Source organism: Leucopleurus acutus (genome assembly GCF_964270905.1).
Source record: "Leucopleurus acutus genome assembly, chromosome: 1".
NCBI lineage: Eukaryota > Metazoa > Chordata > Mammalia > Artiodactyla > Delphinidae > Leucopleurus > Leucopleurus acutus.
Genome location: NC_139142.1, coordinates 9,960,000 through 9,981,067, shown reverse-complemented (window position 1 = coordinate 9,981,067; position 21,068 = coordinate 9,960,000). Strand labels below are relative to the sequence as shown.

At 45.7% G+C, this 21,068-nt stretch overlaps 1 protein-coding gene across 3 annotated transcripts; it reads right to left on the bottom strand.

Annotated features, from left to right (window-relative positions):
• Positions 1-846: 846 nt before the first annotated feature.
• Positions 847-20,122, bottom strand: SERPINA6 (serpin family A member 6). Of its 3 annotated transcripts, none has more exons than XM_082837536.1 (5): positions 20,021-20,122; positions 12,804-13,432; positions 6,468-6,738; positions 2,533-2,680; positions 847-1,167 (listed from the first exon to the last, which is right to left on the bottom strand). In XM_082837536.1, exons 2-5 carry the CDS (start codon positions 13,411-13,413, stop codon positions 982-984), a joined length of 1,215 nt encoding a protein of 404 aa, XP_082693662.1. In that variant the 5' UTR covers positions 13,414-13,432; positions 20,021-20,122; the 3' UTR covers positions 847-981. The 3 variants fall into 3 exon arrangements, with proteins under 3 accessions (XP_082693662.1, XP_082693663.1, XP_082693664.1); XM_082837537.1 differs by lacking the exon at positions 20,021-20,122 and adding an exon at positions 18,414-18,628; XM_082837538.1 differs by lacking the exon at positions 20,021-20,122 and adding an exon at positions 18,291-18,359.
• Positions 20,123-21,068: the final 946 nt, after the last annotated feature.

Sequence of the window (21,068 nt, the reverse complement as noted above, 5' to 3'; positions counted from 1 at the left end):
TATAATCGATCTATCTATCCATCCATCCATCATCTTCCTATCACCTATGTAATCTATGTATCTATCTATCCATCTGGTTCTCTCTTATCTCATTTAATGCTTTTTGTCCTGAACTGTGAGAATAAGGTCTCTTCCTCCTGCGATCTTTCTCTAGCGCCCTCTACTGACAAAGTTTAATATCATGCCCAGGGGCACAGTAAAACTAAAAAGGTCCAGATTGGTTTTTGCAGAGCAGCAATGAAGGGAGGATTTGGAGTCGAAAAGCAATAAATCGATAACTATTTTTGCTTTAAACAGTTAATTATACTTTAAATATATTTAAAAATATTTTATCATTGCCCACATATTTACTCTTTCCAGTGCTCTTCATTCTTTTGTGTGTCCATCTAGAATCATCTTGTTTCTCCATAAAGAACTACTTAAAAAAAGTCTTTAGTGAAGATGATAAGCCTCCTCAGCTCTTGTTTGTCTGAAAAAAAACCCAAACTCTATTTTGCCTTCATTTTTGAAGGAATTTTTTGTTTTTTTGCTTTTTGAAAGATATGACATTTCCATCCTAGCACTTTAAAAACATCTTTCTGTTGTGTGTGTGTGTGTGTGTGTGTGTGTGTGTGTGTGTGTGTTCTTCTGTTGTGTTTTGGCTTGTGTGATTCCTTCTTTTCAAGTTCTTACTTGGAAATAATTTCAAACTTACAAAAATAATAGTGCTTCCATATACCTTTCACTGTACTTCCATACAACACATAACCCTAGGACAATGACCAAAACTAGAAAATTATACTGGTACAATATTATATTGATGTTATTCAAGTTTTATCAATCGTCCCACTCTTCCCTTTCAACCACACTTGTCACCAGTCGCAACGACAGTAATTTATTACCAGAGGGGAACCAGGGGAGGATTGGGGGGAACCTCTCACTCCTTTCTGTGGGGTCCCTGGTGCCCGAGTCAGACGTGCTGTGGCTCCAGGGGGCGTCCCCTTAGGTCGGATTCACAACCTTGCCCAGGAAGAGGCTGCTCCACGTGAAGTCGTCGAAGATCATGACAACGAAGGGCCGGTCGAAGCGGATTGTGAGAGGCTTGGGCGCCGAGTTCCGGTGGACCTGGGTGCGGGCGGCCGACTCCAAGCCCCTCTCATCCAGTTGCAGCGTGGCCTTATGGACCACCTGGTGGGAACGGACAGAGCGTGGAGGATGAACACCAGCCGCGTGGGCGGAGCTTTCCGAGCCCCTTGGCTTCGACTCCTCCCACCCTCAGTTTTCTGGATGGCGAAGCTGAGGCTCAGAGAAGGTCACTTGCTGGCTCCTCATCTACGTGGCAGCCCCAGGACTAGCGCTGGGGTCTGTCCACCTCTGGAACCCAGGCCACACTTAGACTTCCTCCCTAGAGAGTGGGCAGCGGGAGCCGACCCACGGAGAGCAAGGGACTTGGGGCTGAAACTGGACTTCCGCATCCATATCGGGGCCCCCCTCCCCGGGTCCTGGGCTGGTGGAGGGACCCCTCGCTCCCGCTCCACTCTGCCAGTAACTGAGAGGGTTCAACTTATGCAAAATGCTTGTGCGCACTCTGTAGGGAAAAGGCGCATCTTTGCCTGCTGAAACATCCTTTGTTGTGATCAAAATTAGAAGATATTCTCAAGTCAGCAAAACGCTTGAGTAGGTTGCATCAAAAGCATCGGAAAGATCAGAACGGGCTGATTAAATAACAACACCTACGGGCCAGGACTCTCACGGATGGAGCAGCAGGGAATCAGAGGCTCAGAGTGCTCTGTAAATAGGCTAGGGAGAAGCTCAGCTGGGCTAGGAACCCCTGCAGTGTGTTTTGGGAATATGAGGTTTTGAGTCAAATGTCAGGCTATTTACTAGCTCTGTGACCTGAGAAACTAGGGTAACACCCACCTCATAAGGAGGTAGCTGCTTGACTGAGTTCACACACAGGCATTTTATTGAGCACATACTGTGTGCCCACATCATGATGGTCAAAGTCTGTGTGCACGAGGGAGGGGGCTGCTGCCACCACAGCTTCCTCCTGTTCCCTCTCCTGTTTTGTCACCCACAGGACTGTAAGATCCTGTGAGGGCAGGGCCACGTCTGAGGCATACCCAGTGTCTAGCACAGTTTGGGGCACATAGAACATGTTCAGTAAATCTTTTCTGAATGAATGAATAACAGAACATAAAGCTGAAGGATGGAGATAAAGAACATCATTGGATAGAACGTTCAGTGTGATCTCACGCAGACGTTTCCTTCTGCCTGGGGGCTGCTCACAGCCCTGCCATGATGACTTGTCTTCCCCAGTGCCCCCTCTGTGTGGCCTAGCAGAACGGTGCACGCCTGAGCTGTGGTGCTCCCTTGTCACTAGCTTCCTGTGTGACCTTGGGGACATCAAGTTCTTGCTGAGCTTTCATTTAGCCTGTTGTACAACTAGGGGCTTGGACAAGACCTCTATTCATGAATGGGTTCCATGTTGCTTATTATTATTTGTATTGTGAATTTGGGGCGGGAAGAAGGATGGGCTCTAGAGACCCCTACCTTTGACACCTTCGGCAGGGCCTCTTGGGTGATGCCTGAGAATTGTGTCCGGTTGTTGAGCAAGTCTGCAATGCCCATGTCCCCCATGATGCCCCCGAGGTCGTAGCCTCCGGAAATGGAGACCTTCGGGATGTACAGGTCCACCAGGCTGCTCGGGGTAAGCAGATGGGGTTAGACTTTCCCAGGGCTGGGCCCGGCCAGCCAGATTCCCGTTTCCCCTGTGATCCCTCCAGACCCTGCCTCCCAGCCAGACCTGCTCTTTCGGGACAGGGGAAGGAACAGAACAAGAAGCAGGATCTGCCTCTCCCTCCATCACACAGGCATCTTCCTCTCTGGGCCTCTGAATTGCAAAGTCCTTTCTTCTCAGCTCTTTCTTTGAGCTGATTCCACCTGATCCAGTTAAACTACCAGACACTGAAGCAAAGAATACCTAAAGAAGTCCTTGCGGGCAAAAGAAATAAAAGTAAAAATAAACAAATGGAACTGAATCAAACTTATAAGCTTTTGCACAGTGTTTAAAACCATAAACAAAACAAAACGACAACCTATGGCTGGAGAAAATATTTGCAAATGATGCTACTGACAAGGGCTTAATTTCCAAAATATACAAACAGGTCAAACAACTCAATATCAAAAAACTAAACAACCCAATCAAAAAATGGGGAGAAGACCTAAATAGACATTTCTCCAAAGAAGACATACAAATGGCCAAGAGGTACGTGAAAAGATGCTCAACATCACTAATTATTAGAGAAATGCAAATCAAAACTACAATGAGGTATCACCTCACACCTGTCAGAATGGCCATCATCAAAGAGTCTACAAATAATAAATGCTGGAGAGGGTGTGGAGAAAAGGGAGCCCTCCTGCACTCTTGGTGGGAATGTAAATTGGTGCAGCCACTATGGAAAACAGTATGGAGGTTCCTTAAAAAACTAAAAATAGAGTTACTGTATGATCCAGCAATCCCACTCCTGGGCATATATCCAGAAAAGATGAAAACTCTAATTCAAAAAAGATACATGCACCCCAATGTTCACAGCAGCACTATTTACAATAGCCAAGACATGGAAGCAACCTAAGTATCCATCAACAGATGAATGGATAAAGAAGATGTGGTACATATATACAATGGAATATTACTCAGCCATAAAAAAGAACGAAATAATGCCATTTGCAGCAATATGCTTGGACCTAGAGAATATCATACTAAGTGCAGTAAGTCAGACAGTGAAAGACAAATGTTATATGATATCACATATGTGGAAGCTAAAAAATAATACAAATGAACTCATTTACAAGACAGAAAGAGACACACAGACATAGAAAACAAACATAGCTACCAAAGGGAAGAGGCGGGAGGGATAAAATAGGAGTATGGGATTAACAGATACACACTACCATACATAAAATAGATAAACAACAAGGATTTATGGGGGACAAGCACAGGGAACTGTACTCATTATCTTGTAATAACCTATAATGGAAAAGAATGGAAAAAAGGATATATATATATATAACAGAATCACTTTGCTGTACACCTGAAACTAACACAGTATTGTAAATCAATTATACTTCAATTAAAAAAAAGAAAAAAACAAGAAGTCCTGTGGTCCCCCAAGCACCCCCTGGCAGAAGTGGAGGAGTGGAGGGAACGTGCAGCTGGGAGCAGGGGTCCTGGCCCCAGCCATGCCGCTAGTGCTGTGTGGCTTTAGCCAAGTCCTGTCCCTCTCTGTGCTAGTCCTCATCTACACAGCAAGGGAGAGAGAAGATGCCTGAACCCTGAAGTCAGTGATAGGGCCCCGGCTCTCCAGAGGGTGGAGGAAAGGCATGAACCTCTGCACTTGAGCACGAGCTGCTCTGGGGAGGTCTGGAAGCTGGCAACCCGGGGGAAGTGAGGAGGAATCCAAGGCCAGTGGGACGTGTGACTTCTCTAGATGGGAAATGGCAACAGAAGGTAAGGGAGGCCGACGCATACCCAGCATTTGGCTGCCCTTCCTGACCTCCTTTATCTCGTCTAATCCGCGCAGGCACACGCAGCCTTACAAACTGGAGCCATCATCTTTAACTTCCAGATTGAGAGACTGGAACTCAAAAAAAGGCTGAGGAATTTCCCCAAAGTCACACCGCTGGGAAGCAGCAGGACCGTGAGGAAACCAGGACTAGGTAACTCGGAGCCCCATCGCCCCAACTCGGAGAGCTGCCCCACGACCTGCGCGGGACCTGCGCGGGCTGCAGCGAGGTGACGGCGGAGCAAGGGGATGGAGAGAGAGGCTCTCGCGAGAGCGCCCCGTGAGTGGGACCCAGAGGCTGCCGGGGGAGGTGGGGTGTCATCTGGGCCCTGAAGGATGCTGAGCTTGGATGCACCGGAGAGCCTGGTGGGGAAGGGTGTGGTGTGCTGGGAGGGGTGAGGAGGGAGAAGGGGCCACGCAAGCGTGCAGGTGAGCCGTAGTAGGCCACAGCATTGGATGAAGGAGAGAACTCATGAAGTCTAAAGGTGCAAAGTTTTACCTTGAATGTTTTTTAAAAAAGTCTAGAAGAAAATGGTACGTGTTACTGACTAATGTTGTTTAAGTATTTTAGTGAAGAGATTATTTTTGGAGTAAAGAGAAGGGGTATCCTTTGCCTTATTTTCAACACACTAGGGTTCAGAATTTGAATCACGGCGCATTGTCACTACCTGGTGGCCCTGTATCTGAACTACAGGTTCCCTTCGAGGGGTGGGAGTGAAGTGGAGTGGGACGGTTGACCTGAAAAGCTGGCCAATAGCCTCCCCGACTTGCCTCTGGCGCCATTTCCTCTTCCGTGCATACTCTCGGGGAGGTTGCCACTGACTGAACCTCTACTCAGGCTTAAGGCACAGTTCAAAGTGAAAGCAATCTGCTCTGCAGCCCCTTCTCCGTTCCCCTGGCTTAGAGTCCGGCGTCCCGCCCTCCCTCAAATTGTACACATTATGCATCTCCTTCCCTGTCTTGCTCTGACAGAGCTTATGACATTGTACCACTATTAATTCCACCAGAATCTGTTTTCTGCTCTAGAGTGCATCCCTTCTGCTTAGCCTAGTGCATGGTACATAGCAATTGCTTCCATATATATATTGAATGAATGAATGAATGAATGAATTCCAGACATGGTGCCTGGCCCACGAGGCTTCCTGAGCGATTCTAGATCCAAGTGCTGGCTCCTTCCCCTACAGCCCTCTTCCCTTTGAGTCTGCACCCCGCCACCCAGCTCCCACGTTGGTTGGCTCCTTCACAGACAGAACTCTAATCTCCCAAGAGCGAGGACCGTCTTCTCAAGAACATCTGCTCCCTCCTCCAATGGGAGGATCAGAGCTGGACACAAGTTTGATTATAATTTTGATTCCCCTCTGGTGCAGAGGTTCCTGGGAAAATGAGTTTATTATGTACTTATGTCCTTACTTTCTTATTTACTGATTGACTGATGGAAGAAACATTAGATTCCCTGAGTGACTTAACCATTCGTAGGCTTTGCGTTGGTTCCAGGGTCACTACAGTGGTCATACGGTGGTCATTTTCATTATATCTTTTTATGGTCTCCCAGGAATCTTTAGCGGTGCTTGGTCTCAGGTAAGCAATATAATAAAATGGATCAATGCGGGCTGGGTGATGGGTGAATTCAGCTTAAGAAAAAGATGAAAGATGTGATAATACAGAGGGTGGCTATCAACCTGCTGGGGAAGGTGGACCTCACTTTGTGGAATGCCCCAGACTATCAATAGCTCAGTGTTAATCGACAGAAAGATAAATAAGTGTGACCTCTGGATCAGAGAATCCAGCAGACAGGAAAATAATGAGCCCTGGAAGGCGAGTCTGGGGGAGGAAGGACGGCCAGGTGCACCCCTTTTCCATTTGCCCCACTTTCTGGGAACACGTCCAACTGCAGAAGTCAACAGAGCTGGCTGGAGGGCTTACCTGTTGGTCAGGGACTTGGACCACCTCTGAATGGTGTCCCGGCTCAGCATGGCAATGACCGTGTCCATCTTCCCCTTGACCGGGAGGACAAAGAAGACGGTCTCGTTGCCTGTGTAGTCCAGCTGTACCAGCTGGCAGGGGAGCACTGAGTCGTTCAGGTACTTGATGGTGCTCGACTGGAACATCATGGACACCTTCACCGTGGTCGTCTCATTCACGTAGAAGTTATCTTCCCTGGTGCTTTCCAGGTTGAAGGAGTGTGCCCACGTGCCTGGGAAGAGGGGGGAGGGGGAGGGGAGGAGACAGACCTGTGACAGCAGGAGGAAAACGCAACTTGGGTGGCAGCAGAGGGCCAGGGGTGACCGCCAAGCAAGTGACACAGTGGCCTCCCTCAACCTGGAAGGTCCCCACCAGAGCTGCTGGAATTTGCTAAGATATGAAATTCCCAGAGGTTTAAAGCCTGTTCTACCCTTTGGGATGGCTTGAGGATTAGCACGATGTCTGAGACTGACTTCTAAAAATGGGAAGAGGAAGAGAACAGAGGACGCTGGCCCTAGGATTTGGGAGTAGGGTTCAGTAAAGCAGACTTGGCCTTGTTGCCCCCCTCCCTGGAGTGGCTTCTGGACTGGAGGGCTCTGGAGGTGGTGCTGGGGAACCGACCATCCAGTCCATCCCCACCCCCTGATGTGTGGCGACAGAAGCCCAGCAGGCAGTCTGGCTGCCCAGTCAAATGTACCCACTTTCTTGCCAGAGGCCCCTTGCCTCCCGAGTGGCCCTGAGGGCCGCAGTACCTTTCCCAGAGGCAGAATCAGGGCGAGATGAGTCCTTCAAGGTTACAGACTCCCACCACAGCTAGACTCGACTCTACTCCACCACGTTCCATGATGTCATTATGCAGCATTTGTTCCCCTTGTGATGGGGAACTCACTACCTAACAGATGGGACTTTCCACTACTGGTCAACGCTGAAGGGAAGGCAACTGCTCCTTAGATGAAGCCAAAGCCTGCCTGATTGTAATGCCTGCCGACTGAGCCTCTTTGACCCTTGAGTTTATTCCAGAGTCCTCTAATAGGTGATAGGTCTTTGGCTATTTAGACATGGATTGAGTCTCATCAGGGCCTCATCTGCTCTAGGTTAAGTCTCCCCAGGTCTGGAGATGACTGAGGACTCTGAGTCTAGCAGGTCCTGAGTGTCCTGGCTGCCCTTGGCCTCCAGCCCAGAAGCCCTTGTGAGGTCACTGTTTCCCAACTGAGGCTGCCTGAAAGTGGCCAGAGCATAGCCACAGGCAGACATTTCTCTATCCCTCTGCCTGTGGGATCTCTGGACCACGAAGCCAGAACTCTTGGTTCTGAGCCAGCCTCAGCTCCCTGGAAGGGTTACTAAGGGTGACCATGGGCAGTGGCCAGAGGATGTAGGGAAAAGAGCAATGGATGTGGAGCCTGGAGACCCAGGGGCTGTGCCTGGTCCATCCCTAATGACTGAGGCTGTCTCACAGCAAGTGAGATAATTTGCGGGTTCTCAAACCATCTTCTAAAGGAAGTCTGGGGTCCTCAGAATTGAAGGGGGGAGTGCTTTGTGGCTAACTTGTCCAACTCACAACCAAGAAAATGTAGATAAAATATTTTTCAGTGCTAGGTTTTTCATCCTTAGAAGTCTGCTGTGTGCTTTTTACTGAGTATTTCTTTTCTAGAAGCAAGTATAACGTATATCCAGTTTGGCAGAAAACCAAATACAGAATGGGATCTAACCTCTATTTTAAGGGATTTTTTTTGTTGAAAATTCTTGAGTTAGGAGAACTTATGGTAGAGAAACCTAAGAATTGATGAAGGGAAATTGGAGAGAGCAAGGATGAGTCCCTGGAAAATCTTTTAACAATATTTCTAATGTTCTCCGAAAAAAGAGCTGTCGAGACAGTCCACTAAGTAAGGAACATGCCAGGGATACTGTACATGTCCTAAGTTTAGTGATGAGAGCCACACCATTCTTCATTTCTATTTATTATCCTGGCGTGCTGGAAACATTTCAGAGTATCTCTCAACTTAAACAGGGCTTGTTAATTAGCTTTGCTTGATCACGGAAAATCTGTGTACAAACAGGCACAGGTGGGTGCAGCCCACACTCCTGTCAATGTCTGTTCCTGCGTTCAAATGTTCAAATCCTCTCTGATTTTATTACCAGGAACTACTGTTTCCCATCAACTCAGCCCCACTGTGGTCATGAGAATGCTTAGAAACTGTGAGAGCAAAGCCGTGCGCCAAATGACACCCTGCCAGCCCCTGTCCTGCCAGCCCCCGCTCAGGCTCCTCGCAGGCTCAGGAGGGCCCTCTCTCTCTCTGGGTTTTCTGTGCTCTTCTCCCCAGGCTGTGTTACCTGAACCTCTATGCAACCACTTTGGAGTTACTTCCATTTACCAAGCACTATGCAAATGCACTGGGCCTCCCAGAGAGATGAGGATGCCATGCACAAGAGTGAATAGTCTAGTGGGAGAGATGGCCTGGAGAATTCATGGGAGCATCCAGAAACATTTCCGGGCAAACATTCCCTGACTCCTTGGCCCCCCAGGGTCAAGAAGAATACTGCCTTTTGTGTGGGACCACAGAAGATCTTAAATAGCCAAAGCCATCTTGAGAAAGAACATAGTTGGAGGCATCACACCTCCTGATTTCAAACTGTATTATAAAGCTATAGTAATCAAACAGTATGGTACAGGCATAAGGACAGACACATAGACCAATGGAACAGAATTGAAAGCCTAGATATAACCCCTCCCATATATAATCAACTAAGATATGACAGGGGAACCAAGAATACTGAGTGGGGAAAAGATAATCTCTTCAATAAATGGTGCTGAGAAAACTGGATATTCACATGCAAAAGAGTGAAACTGGACCCCTATCTTACATCATTCGCAAACACTAACTTGAAATATGTTAAAGACTTAAACATAAGACCTGAAACCATAAAACTCCTAGAAGAAAATGTAGGGAAAAAGGAACTCTTTGATATTAGTCTTAGCTATGATTTTTTTTTTTTGAATATGACACCAAAGGCATAAGCAACAAGGGAAAAACTAACAAGTGGGATCACATCAAACTAAAAAGCTTCTGCCCAGCAAAGGATACAATCAATAAAGTGAAAAGGCAACCTATGAGATGGAAGAAAATATTTGCGAAACATACATTGATAAGGGGGTAATATCCAAAAATATATAAGGAACTCATACAACCTCAATAGCAAAAAAAAAAAAAAAAAAAGCCCCAAATAATCAAATTAAAAAATGGGCAGAGGACTTGAATAGATTTTTTTTCCAAAGAAGATGTACAGATGGCCAACAAGTACAAGAAAAGGTGCTCAGAATCACGAATCATCAAGGAAATGCGAATTGAAACCACAATAGCACTTCACACCTATCAGAATGGCTATTATCAAAAAGAAAAGAGAAAACAAGTGCCGGCAGGATGTGAAGAAAACGGCACCCTTGTGCACCGTTGGTGGGAATGTAAAGTGGTGCAGCCACTATGGAGAACAGTATGGAGGTTCCTCAAAAAATTAAAAATAGAACTACCATATGCTCCAGCAATCCCATTTCTTGGTATATATCAGAAGGAAATGAACCCACTATACTGAAGAGATATCTGCACTCCCATGTTCATTGCAGCATTATTCACAATAGCCAAGGTGTGGAAACAATCAAGTATCCATCAATAGATGAACGGATAAAGAACAGGGTGTGTACACACACACACACACACCCCAAATGGAATATTACTCAGCCATAAAAAAGAAGAGAATCCTGTCATTTGCAGCAACATGGATGAACCTTGAGGGCATTATGCTGCGTGAAATAAGGCAGACAGAGAAAGACAAATACTGTATGCCCTCACTTATATGTGGAATCTGAAAATACAGAATTTGTAGAAACAGAGAAAAGAATGATGGGGTAGGAGGTTCAGAGAAGTGGGTAAAGGTGGTCAAAGGTACAAACTTCCAGTTATAAGATGAATAAGTTCTGGGGAATCTAATGCACAGCATGGTACTACAGTTAATAATACTGTATCCTATACCTAAAAGTTGCTAAGAGAGCAGATATTAAAAATCCTCACCCCCTGGCCCCAACACACAAAGGTAACTGTGAGGTGATAGACGTGTTAACTAACCTTATCTGCGTAATCACCTCTCTCTCTCTATATATATATAAATCATCCCATTGTATACCTTAAGCTTACATGCTAAGTCATTTATATCTCAATAAAGTGGGAGAAAAAAGAAAATGCTGCCTTTGCTGGTCAGTCTCTCACCCTCACTACCATCCAAGAAGGGAGGCCTTTGCCAGGTGGGTTCCCAGACTTGTGTTGGAGAATAGACAGAGAAAGACAAAGAGGCAGGAGGATGGCTCACCAAGATGCTAACTCTTTCCAGGTAATAAAGATCTGGGGGAAGGAAGGGGTTCAGTTGGCTAATGGAGGGCCCTGAGTGAGAGCTGGGGAGAAGAGAAATGGGCATATGGGATAATCTTTATGTTGTTGAGAGACACATTAAATATTATACTTTATTTTTTGGCTGTTTTACCTGCACTTCTTTGTATATGACTACTTAATTGAAACTGAACCACTTGGGTCCAGGTTTACACGTTCTAACAAGATGCATATTAAAATTCGGTGTGGGCAAACTGCAGAGAATGCGTATGAGAGACAAAGATTTGCTGGAGAGAATCAGGGGAGGCTTCACGGAGGTGGTGGCTTTTGAGCCAGGATTTGAAGGGTGGGTAGAAGTTTTAGGCAGTCAGACAAGTTGAGGGAGGGCTCAGGGGACAGAATGGGCACGGGCCTTGTGTCAGGCAGAATGCCCCCCCGCCCCAAGGATGTCCTAATCCTTGCAACCTGTGAATATGTTACGTTACATGGCAAGAGGAAATTAAGGCTGCTAATCAACTGACTTTGAGTTGAGGAGAATTTTCTGGATTATCCAGGTGGGCCCACTGTAATCACACGCATCCTTAAAAGTAGAAGAGGATGGCAGGAGGGTCAGAGTCAGAAAGGAGACGTGATGGAAGTAGAGGTCAGCGCAATGCGATTGCTAGCTCTGAAGAGGGAAGGGGGCCTCAAGCCAAGGAATGCAGGTAGCTTCTACAGGCTGGAAAAGGCAGGGAACAGATCCTCCCCTAGAGCCTCCAGAAGGAACACACCCTGGGATCACCTTGACTTTAACCCAGAGTGGCCCATTTTGGACTTCTGACCTCCAGAATTGTAAGTAATAAATTGGTGCTGTTTTAAACCACCAAGTTTGTCGCAATTTGTTACAGTGGCGATAGGGAACTAATACAGACTTCCAGGGGGAGAGTCATGCTCGAAGACATGAAAGGAGTTTGGTGTGATTGGATATTGTGTGTGTGTGTGTGTCTGCTGTGTATTGGGAACTTGTATAGGGGAAAATGTTGAGACCTGAGTCTGGACAAGGCAGAAGAAACAGATGATTTCTCAACCTTGGGACTCTAGCCATTTGGAGGCAGATATCACTGTGGGGAGCTGTTCTGTGCATTGTAGGACGTTGAGCATTCTCCTTGGCCTCTACCCACAAGATGCCAGTGGCACACCCCACCCCACCCCCAGTTGTTACAACTCACAATGTCTGTAGACATTGCCAAATGTCCCTGAGGGTGGATGGGGGTGGGAATCACCCTGGGTTGAGGACCACTGCTGTAGACTAAGGACTGTAGATTTCATTCTGGAGGATAACATATCCCCAAATTACCTGCTCGTCAAAACGATTGGGGAAGGGGGCCTTGTTAAAAGTACACATTCTAGGACATTCTTGCATCAGTTTTGCTCTAGTAGATCTGGTGTGGGCTCTGGAATCTGTAATTTTAACAAGTCTCCGTGGTGATTTTTATGGACAGGCATTTTGGAAAACTTTGCTCCGAACCGGTGAGGTGGGGCTGCGGTTTGGCTGCGAGGGGTCTGGGCTGGAGCTGGCTCGGGACGTGCGTGCAGGAAGGCTTATGGGCCGTCTGGAAGTTCCTGAGGGTGGCGGCTGTGTCTGTCTGGTTCTAGGCTCTATTTCCAGCCTCTGACCAAGTGCCTGACTCACAGCCAGACCTTGGCCAATATTTGTAGACCACTAGGCAGCCAGACTGTTCGTGGTTACGTGTTTGGGCCTTGAAACAAACTGCAAGGGCTTGGGCAAGTTGCTCTACTGGGTGTCATTTTGATCCTTGGTAGGGATGATATAATTTCACCTTTCTAATAGTATCAAGAGCACACCCTTAATTTTGATGGCTTTTACTATCCTTGGCAATAGTAGATGGGGCCTTGTCAGAACGGGATGGGTGAGGGGTACCTTTAAAGAAGATGTAGTTGATCAGGATGAGCATGGCTGAGCTATCTTGCTCCGAGAACAAGTCCACAATTTTCCCTTGCGTCTTATTTTTGATATACTCGTTGATTTGTCTGCTGGCTCCCGCCCAGTCCTGGAAGTCTGCATTCAAGGCCTCCAACTCATAGTAGTGCTTGGTGTCTGCTGAGAATGACTCCAGAAGTTCCAGGCTGTGGTCCAGGAACATGGCATTGCCCATAGTCATTTCCAGGGTGGTGTTTGACTCCCTGAGGAGGTGGTGGAGATGCCGGAAGCCCTGGTGGATCTCGGCTTCGGACATCTCAGTGAGGTTGAAGCCCAGGCCTTGGAGAAGCTGCTCCCGCGTGTAGCCTCTGGCGCCCAGGGACAGCATAGCCAAGGCTGTGGAGATGCTCACAGGGGAGATGAAGACGTTCTTGCCCGGAGCTGAGGCCACTAAGTGCTTATACAGGGTAAAGGCAAAGTCAACGTTGTTTGGAGCCAAGTGCCGGTGAGGGTTCCTCATGCTCATGTCAGTGTCAGGGTCCTTAGCCTGGATGGTCCAGAGCCCACTGGTAGACAACCAGAGGAGACAGATGTACAGGGTGAACAGCATTGTTCAGGATGGCCAGGCCCTGGAAAATCAGAAATGCTCATTAGATGATGTGGGGCCTCCGAGGCAGTGGGGCATGGTGAGCAGTAGGCAGAAGACCCCATTGAAGACCCCCCTCAAGCTCCAGTTTCTTCTTCCACATTGGCTGTGTGACCTGGGGCAAGTCAGGACTCTGGGCCTCAATTTCCTCACCTGAAAGTATGAATTACACCTGCTGTGATTTGTCAAATACCTACCAAGTTTCCAAAATTTTGCCTCACGGACAATAAAGTATAGATGATTCTTTTGGTTTCAGGTAGGCAGAAGTGGAAGCTCAGAAAGGTTAAATATCCACTCAGCTGATATAGTCAAAGTACCGAAAGAAAAAAACTATCCACCAAGAATACTATAGCAGGCAGAACTGCCCTTCAAAAGTGAGGGAGAAGTTAAGACATTCCCCGATAAACAAAAGCTGAGGGAGTTCATTACCACTAGACCTCTCCTACGAGAAATGCTAAAGGCAGTACTTCTGGTTAAAAGGAAAGAACACCAGAAAGTAAATAGAATCTGTAAGAAGAAATAAAGATCTCTGCTAAAGGTAAATATATGAACAAGTATCAAAGCTAGTATTATTGTGATGTTGGTTTGTAATTCCACTTTTTATTTTCTATGTGATTTAAAAGACTAATGCATAAAAAGTAATTATTCATATATGTTTTGGGACCCACAATGAATAAAGCTGTAATTTGTGACTTAACTGAAAGGATGTGGGAATGGAGCTATATATGAGCGATTTTTGTATGCTACTAAAGTTTATCTGGCATAAATTCAAATGAGAGTGTTATAACTTTAGGATGTTAAATGTAATATCCATGATAACCAGAAAGAAAATAGTTATAGAGTATGCACGAAAGGAGGTGAGAAGGGAATTAAAATGTTTCACTACAAAAAATCAACTAAACACAAAAGAAGACAGTAATGCAGGAAATAAAGGACAAAAATACTATAAGGCATACAGAAAACAAATAGGAAACTGATAGAGTACTCCCTCCATATGAGTAATTACTTTAATGTAAATGGATACAATTCTCCAATCTAAAGACAGAGATTGACAGAATGGGTTAAAAAAAGAAACAACTATATGCACACTACAGAAGACTCATTTTAGATCCAAAGGCACAGATATGAAAGTGAAAGGATGGAAAAAGATATTCCATGTAAAGAGACACCAAAGGAGAGTGCAGCTGGCAGAAGAAAGAAAACAATAAAGATTAAAGCCCAGACAAATAAATAGAAAATAGAAAAAGAGAAAATCAATGAAACCAAAATATAATATATCTAATCAATATAGTATTATATAGTAAGGTAACATAATATAATAATATAACATTATATAATTATAACATCATATAATATAATGTCATCTTCAAAGAGATTTACAAAATTGACAAGCCTTTAGCTAGACTGAGTAAGAAAAAGAGAGAGAAGTCTCAAATAACTAAAATCAGAAATGAAAGTAGGGGCATTACTACCTATTCTACAGAAATTTTAAAAAATTCTGAGAATACTATGAAAAAATTGAAAATGACACACCAACAAATTGGATAACCTAGATGAAATGGAAAATTTATAGAAACACAAAACATACCAAAATTAAACCTCAAAGAAACAGAATATCTGAATAGACCTATAAGTAGCAAGGAAATTGAATCAGTAACTGAAAACCTCCCAAAAAAGAAAAGTCCAGGATCACATGGCTTCAGTTTTGAATTCTACCAAACATTTAAAGAAGAAGTCACACAAATTCTCCTCCAACTCCTTCAAAAAAATTAAAGAGGAGGGAACACTTCCTAACTCATTCTTTGCCCTGGTACAAAAGCCAAAGACACCATTAGAAAAGAAAACTACAGACAAATATTGCTTATGAACATTGATGCAAAAATCCTCAACAAAGTGCTAGGAAATAGAATTCGGCAGTGTACTAAAAGGATTTTACACTATGACCAAGTGGGATTTATTCCTGGAATGCAAGGATGGTTCTGCATACACAAATTGATCAATGTAAATACCACATTAAAAGAATGAAGGAAAATAATCATATGATCATCTCAACTGATGCAGTAAAAGCATTTGACAAAATTCAACATCCCCTTTCATGTTAAAAACACTCAACAAACTGGGAGTAGAAGGAAACTACTTCAGCATAATAAAAGCCATATATGAAAAGCCCACAGCTAACATCCTACTCAATGGTGAAAGACTGAAAGCTTTTCATCTCAGATTCAGAACAAGACAGGATGCCTGCGTTTGCCTCTTCTATTTAACACAGTATTGGAAATTCTAGCCAGAGAAATTAGGCAAGCCAAAGAAATAAAATGCATCCAAATTGGAAAGGAAGAAGTAAAATTATCTCTGTTCACAGGCAACACGATCTTATACATAGAAAACCCTAAAGACAACAAAAAACTTATGAGAACCAATAAATTCAACAAATAAGTGGGATACAAAATCAACACACAAAAATCAGTTCTGTTTCCATATACTAACAATGAGCAATCTGAAAAAGAAATTAAGGAAACAATTCCATTTATAATAAAATTAAAAAGAATAAAATACCTAGGAGTTGAGTTAGCCAAGGACGTTAAAGGCTTGTACACTGGGAACGTTGCTGAAAGAAATTAAAGAAGATATAAGTAAATAGAAAGACATCCTGTGTTCACAGATTGGAGGACGTAATATGTAAGATGTCAAAACTACCCAAAGAAATCTATAGGTTCAATGCAATTCTTATCAAAATCCCATGATATATTTTGCAGAAATAGAAAAATCCATCCTGTAAACTTGGAGAGCATTATGCTAAGTGAAATAAGTCAGAGAAAGACAAATACTGTATGATACCACTTATATGTGGAATCTAAAAAATATAACAAATTAGTGAATATCATAAAAAAGCCGACTCACAGAGAACAAACTAGTGGTTACCAGTGGGAAGGGGAAAGAGGAAATATAGGGGTGGGGGAGTGGGAGGTACACACTCCCTGACTTCAGACTATACTACAAAGCTACAGTCATCAAAACAGTATGGTACTGGCACAAAAATAGAAAAAAAAAAAAGATAAGTGGAACAGGATAGAAAGCTCAGAGGTAAACCCATGCACCTATGGTCAACTAATCTATGACAAAGGAGGCAAGAATATACAATGGAGAAAAGACAGTCTCTTCAATAAGTGGTGCTGGGGAAACTGGACAGCTCCATGTAAAAGAATGAAATTAGAGCACTCTCTAACACCATACACAAAAATAAACTCAAAATGGATTAAAGACCTAAATTTAAGGCTGGATACTATAAGACTCTTAGAGGAAAACATGGGCAGAACCCTCTCTGACATAAATTGCAGCAAGACCTTCTTTGATCCACCTCCTAGACTATGAAAATGCAAACAAAAATAAACAAGTAGGACCTAATTAAACTTAAAACCTTTTGCACAGCACAGGAAATCATCAACAAAACGAAAAGAAAACCCACAGAATGGGAGAGAATAAGTTCCAATAATGACTTGGTCTTTCTGGTGACACCCCCCCATCCTGAAGTCATCCAGGAGCTCACCCAGAGTTGCCTCATTAGAGCAAAGGACGCTGCAGTCACCCAGGAAATTCCAAGGGATTTTGGAGCTCTGCCTCAGGAAGCAGGGTCAAAGACCAAATATTAGAAAACAAATATTAGAAAAAAAGATGCTTCTAATGTTCTTATCACTTAGGAAATGACAAGGGTTTTAGGAGCTCTGCACCAGGAGCCAGGGGCAGAGATCAGTACGTATTCTTTTCTATATTTCACAGTGGTATATGCCTGTGGTTGAATACTATTCAGTCTTCAAAAAAATGAAATTCTGATACATGCTACAGCATGGATGAATGAACATTGAAGACATTATGCTAAGTGAAATAAGCCAGTCACAAAAGACAAATATTGTGTGATTCCACTCACATGAGAGCCCTAGAGCAGTCAAATTCATAGAAACAGAAAGTAGAATAGTGGTTAACAGAGGCTGGGGGGAGGGGGAAATGGGGAGTTAGGGTTTAATGGGTAGAGTTTCAGTTTGGGATGATGAAAAAGTCCTGGAGATGAATAGTGGTGATGGTTTCACAACAATGTGAATGTATTTAATACCAGAGAACTGTACACTTAAACCTAGTTGAAATGCTCAATCTTTGTATATCTTACCACGATACAAAATTAGTTATAAGCCATGAAAAGTGTTTGATAAGAGCAATTCAAAAAATGCAGCCAGGCTCAGAATCAGTAAGTGGACACTCTGTCTGCAAGGCCAGTGGTCCCAAGCTCTGAGCTTTATGGAATCCCCTGTATCCCCATAAAGAAGGGATACTTATAGGAGAAGCTGATTCCCCTGCACCACCCCACCTACGGGACTAGCCATGCTGGGAGGGGGCTGGGAACCCGCAGTAAAACCAGTCCCAGGAGAATGCGTGCACGTTGCGTGTGGGAAACCCTGGTCTGCTCCGGAGCACCCCCGAGGCCTTTTCCCTGGCCTGTTCCAAACCCAGAACCTCATGAAAGCGGGCTGTAAACACACCCCTGACCTCCCTCAGCCCTCCTCCAACCCTCCCCGCCTGTCTCCCTCCACGTGGTAGAAAAACAAGCAAATTCCTTGCTTCTTGGCTTTGATAACAGCCCTGACGCCCTGCCCCCTCCCTCCCCAGCCGCCTGGCTTTACAGACAGTTCTCCTTTTTCCTGGGCTTTGTGGCAGACCAAGTCGAATGAGGATCTCAGCATTGCTATTTATGACCTAGGTGACATGGGTGCGCTGTTTAAAACTCTTCCCGTTTCCTTGGCATAAAATAGAGTTGATAGTAACACCCGCCCCAGGCCTGGCCCATTTACCTTCTAAATTTCTGGGGTTTGTCTTCGCTTCTTCAGTCTCAGGACACAGCCCAAGTTCGGGGCTTGGCATCTCTCCCATTGCCCCCTCCCCGCCCCCACCTGTTCTCCTTTCCTCCTGCTCACCTCCTGCCAGCCTTTCTTTCCTCTGCAACTAGGGCATCTTTCCAAAATCAAGCGGATGGGCCGTTCTCCTGCAGAAAAGCTTTCAGTGACTCCCATTGCCTGCCGGCAGAGCTGATCCTCACTGACGTGGCCCAGGGAGTCCTCATGCCCCGTCCCTGGTGACAGCACCACTCCCAGCCCCAAATCTGGCCTCTTGAAGTCTCAGTCACAGCAACACTGGGTGTCTTGGGGTGTCCTCCCAGCACGTATCAGACTTTCATCCCTCTGCCTGGGTCAGGCCAGGGAGGTCATTCCATTCCCCAATGTTTGCAGAGCCCGGCTCTGGCCTGAGAGCTGGGGACAAAGATGGGCCTGTTCCAGTCCTGCCCCATGTGGGTCCACTCTGTCGGCCCGTCCCCTCCTTGTCATGCCTGGCTCACTGCCTCTTGTCCTTTGGCACGCAGGTCCTGGGTCACCTCCTCCAGGAAGCCCTCCTGTGTGCCTCTCTCTGTCACTGCCCCCATCAGACTGTAGTGAAATCTTTGCTTCAGCCCTAGCCACCTCCACACCTCCACCTCTTTGGTCCCTTCTTGGGCAAGGACCCCATGCAGTTCACAGCCTGGAACGAGATGGGCTTGCCCCCAACAGAAGTTCTTTTCCCTTCCCTTCTCTACCTGCTGTCTCTGAGATTTTGTGCCTCATCCCCTCCTGTGCTAATCCTCCAAGATGGGGATTAAATCTCTACCCACCTCAAAAGACTTTTGTGAATATCAGTCACAGCTGTTATCAGTGCTTTCTTTAGTGACCTCACTTCATGGGTCATCCTGGGCCCATTGTACAGATGAAAAAACTGAGGCCCAGGGAGTAAAAGCTGACATTCCAAGCCCTGCCGTCTTTGGAGCCTGTGCCATGCTGTTCTGCCTTTCTCTAGAGTGAAACAGCTCTCTGAAAAGTACCCAGCAACGTAAAAATGCAGAGTATCAATATGATCCATGAATTTCATTTCACGTGTGTCCTCCTTGTCCCTCATTTTTGAAGTGACACACACAGTAAACACCCACCGTGTTCTGTTTTTCCAAATGCCCCCCACAAGCCAGGTATAGTCCCAGGTACGGTCCTAGGCCCTGTGCATTTAAACCTCCTACCACGTGGTGTAATGCTGGTAGCTCCGTTCTATCTGCAGGATCCTCGCCCCAGGTCCCTGAGGGAGGAGGTGTGTGTGATTCTGTAGGATGCACAGTCTGTGCTGTGGCAGCCAGGCAATGCTCTCTCCTGCCTGTGTCCCCGGCAGAGGCGTTGTGTGTGCTGATGCATCCCAGCTCTCAGACTCCATCTCTGAGGCTGTGATGGCTGTTTGGCTGGCCTTAGGAGCATCATGCGATGGCTGGGAATGGCTCTTAGTTCAATGTCAGTCCCTGCAAGGCCGGAGCCCAGGAGAAATAAAAACCCCTGTGGGTAGCCCACAGACTCTGAAAAACCCTCCCCAAGGTTGCCTCTTATCGCTGCTGGTTGCCCTAATGCTCCATGCCCCATAAAAAAAAAAATGAAATGAGCAAGACACAGTCGTGGCTTCGTTCTGGAGGCTGGGCAGGAGCGGGGGCGATGGAGAGTCCTTAGCTGTTACTCACGGTCTGCAGTGGGCTCGGGCTGCAAGTGCTGGCTTGGTCCTGCTGTCCCGGATCCTGTCATGTGTACAGTAAGCCGGCGGGGCGGCTGCTGCTCGGTCTTGTTTGCCAGCTTTCCTGCTGGTTAATGGTTAGAGGGGGGCCAGTGGCCTTCACCATTTGGTGGTCTCCTCCCCCCAGTCATGAACCAATGGGAGCCTTTTCCAGGAAATTTGAGTAAACACAGCAATACTGCGAATTAACTTTCTTCGGCGTACAGTTCCCTGAGGTTTTATTTTTTGATATCAAAATGTGGCTGGAGTTGCGTCAGTGTTTGTGGTTGCCCAGGGGCAGCTGGCACAGGAGCCACAGGTGCCCTTCATTAGCAAGATGGTGCTGACAGCTGTGAAGAACCGGGTGCTGAGCTTGGGCTGGGAATGAGACCAGCAAGGTCCTGCCTTCAAGGGGGGCAATGGTCTGATGGGAAAGACAGACGTGGAATAAAAGGCAGCCCAGTGATTCCCATGCATTATGTCATTTAGTCTTCACAACGACTCTATGAAATGGATACCATTATTATTATCACTCTTCTCTAGATGGGGAAACTGAGGCACATGACGCTTAAGAGAGCTGCCCTTGAGATTCGAATCCAAGACCATTTACCTCTGAAATCTAGCCCCCTCACTTCCCTCTTCCCCACATTTTTATTCATCAGTTCTCTTTTGATTGCAGGTGACAGATGAAGTTCAAACAGCTTTAAAGCAAAAAAGAACATTTATTGGATCTCCTGAAGGAGAGTTCTGAAGGGTGGAAGGGGACGCTTCAGGCCTGGCTGGATCTAGAGGTCCCAAGATGGTCATCAAATCTCTGTCTCTTTAAAAAAAAAATTCTTTCTTAGTTCTGCTTTCCTGCTTTAGTCTCTCTGTGGTGGAGACAAATGCGGCCACTGCAGCTACAGGTTACTTGGGTCTAACTGGTTATTTGATATCAGAAGGAGAGAGATTCACTTTTTTTCAGTGTTCATATCAGCCCCCACAAAGGACATGATTGCCCATCCTTGGACTGATAGAGT

Excerpts from the sequence above, each read along its gene's own strand:
- SERPINA6 (XM_082837536.1), bottom strand. The coding sequence starts at position 13,413 with ATGCTGTTCACCCTGTACATCTGTCTCCTCTGGTTGTCTACCAGTGGG. Across the intron at positions 6,739-12,803 it reads CAACTACATCTTCTTTAAAG|GCACGTGGGCACACTCCTTC; the intron begins GTACCCCTCACC and ends CCCTCTTCCCAG. Across the intron at positions 2,681-6,467 it reads TCCAAGTCCCTGACCAACAG|CCTGGTGGACCTGTACATCC; the intron begins GTAAGCCCTCCA and ends TACCCCGAGCAG.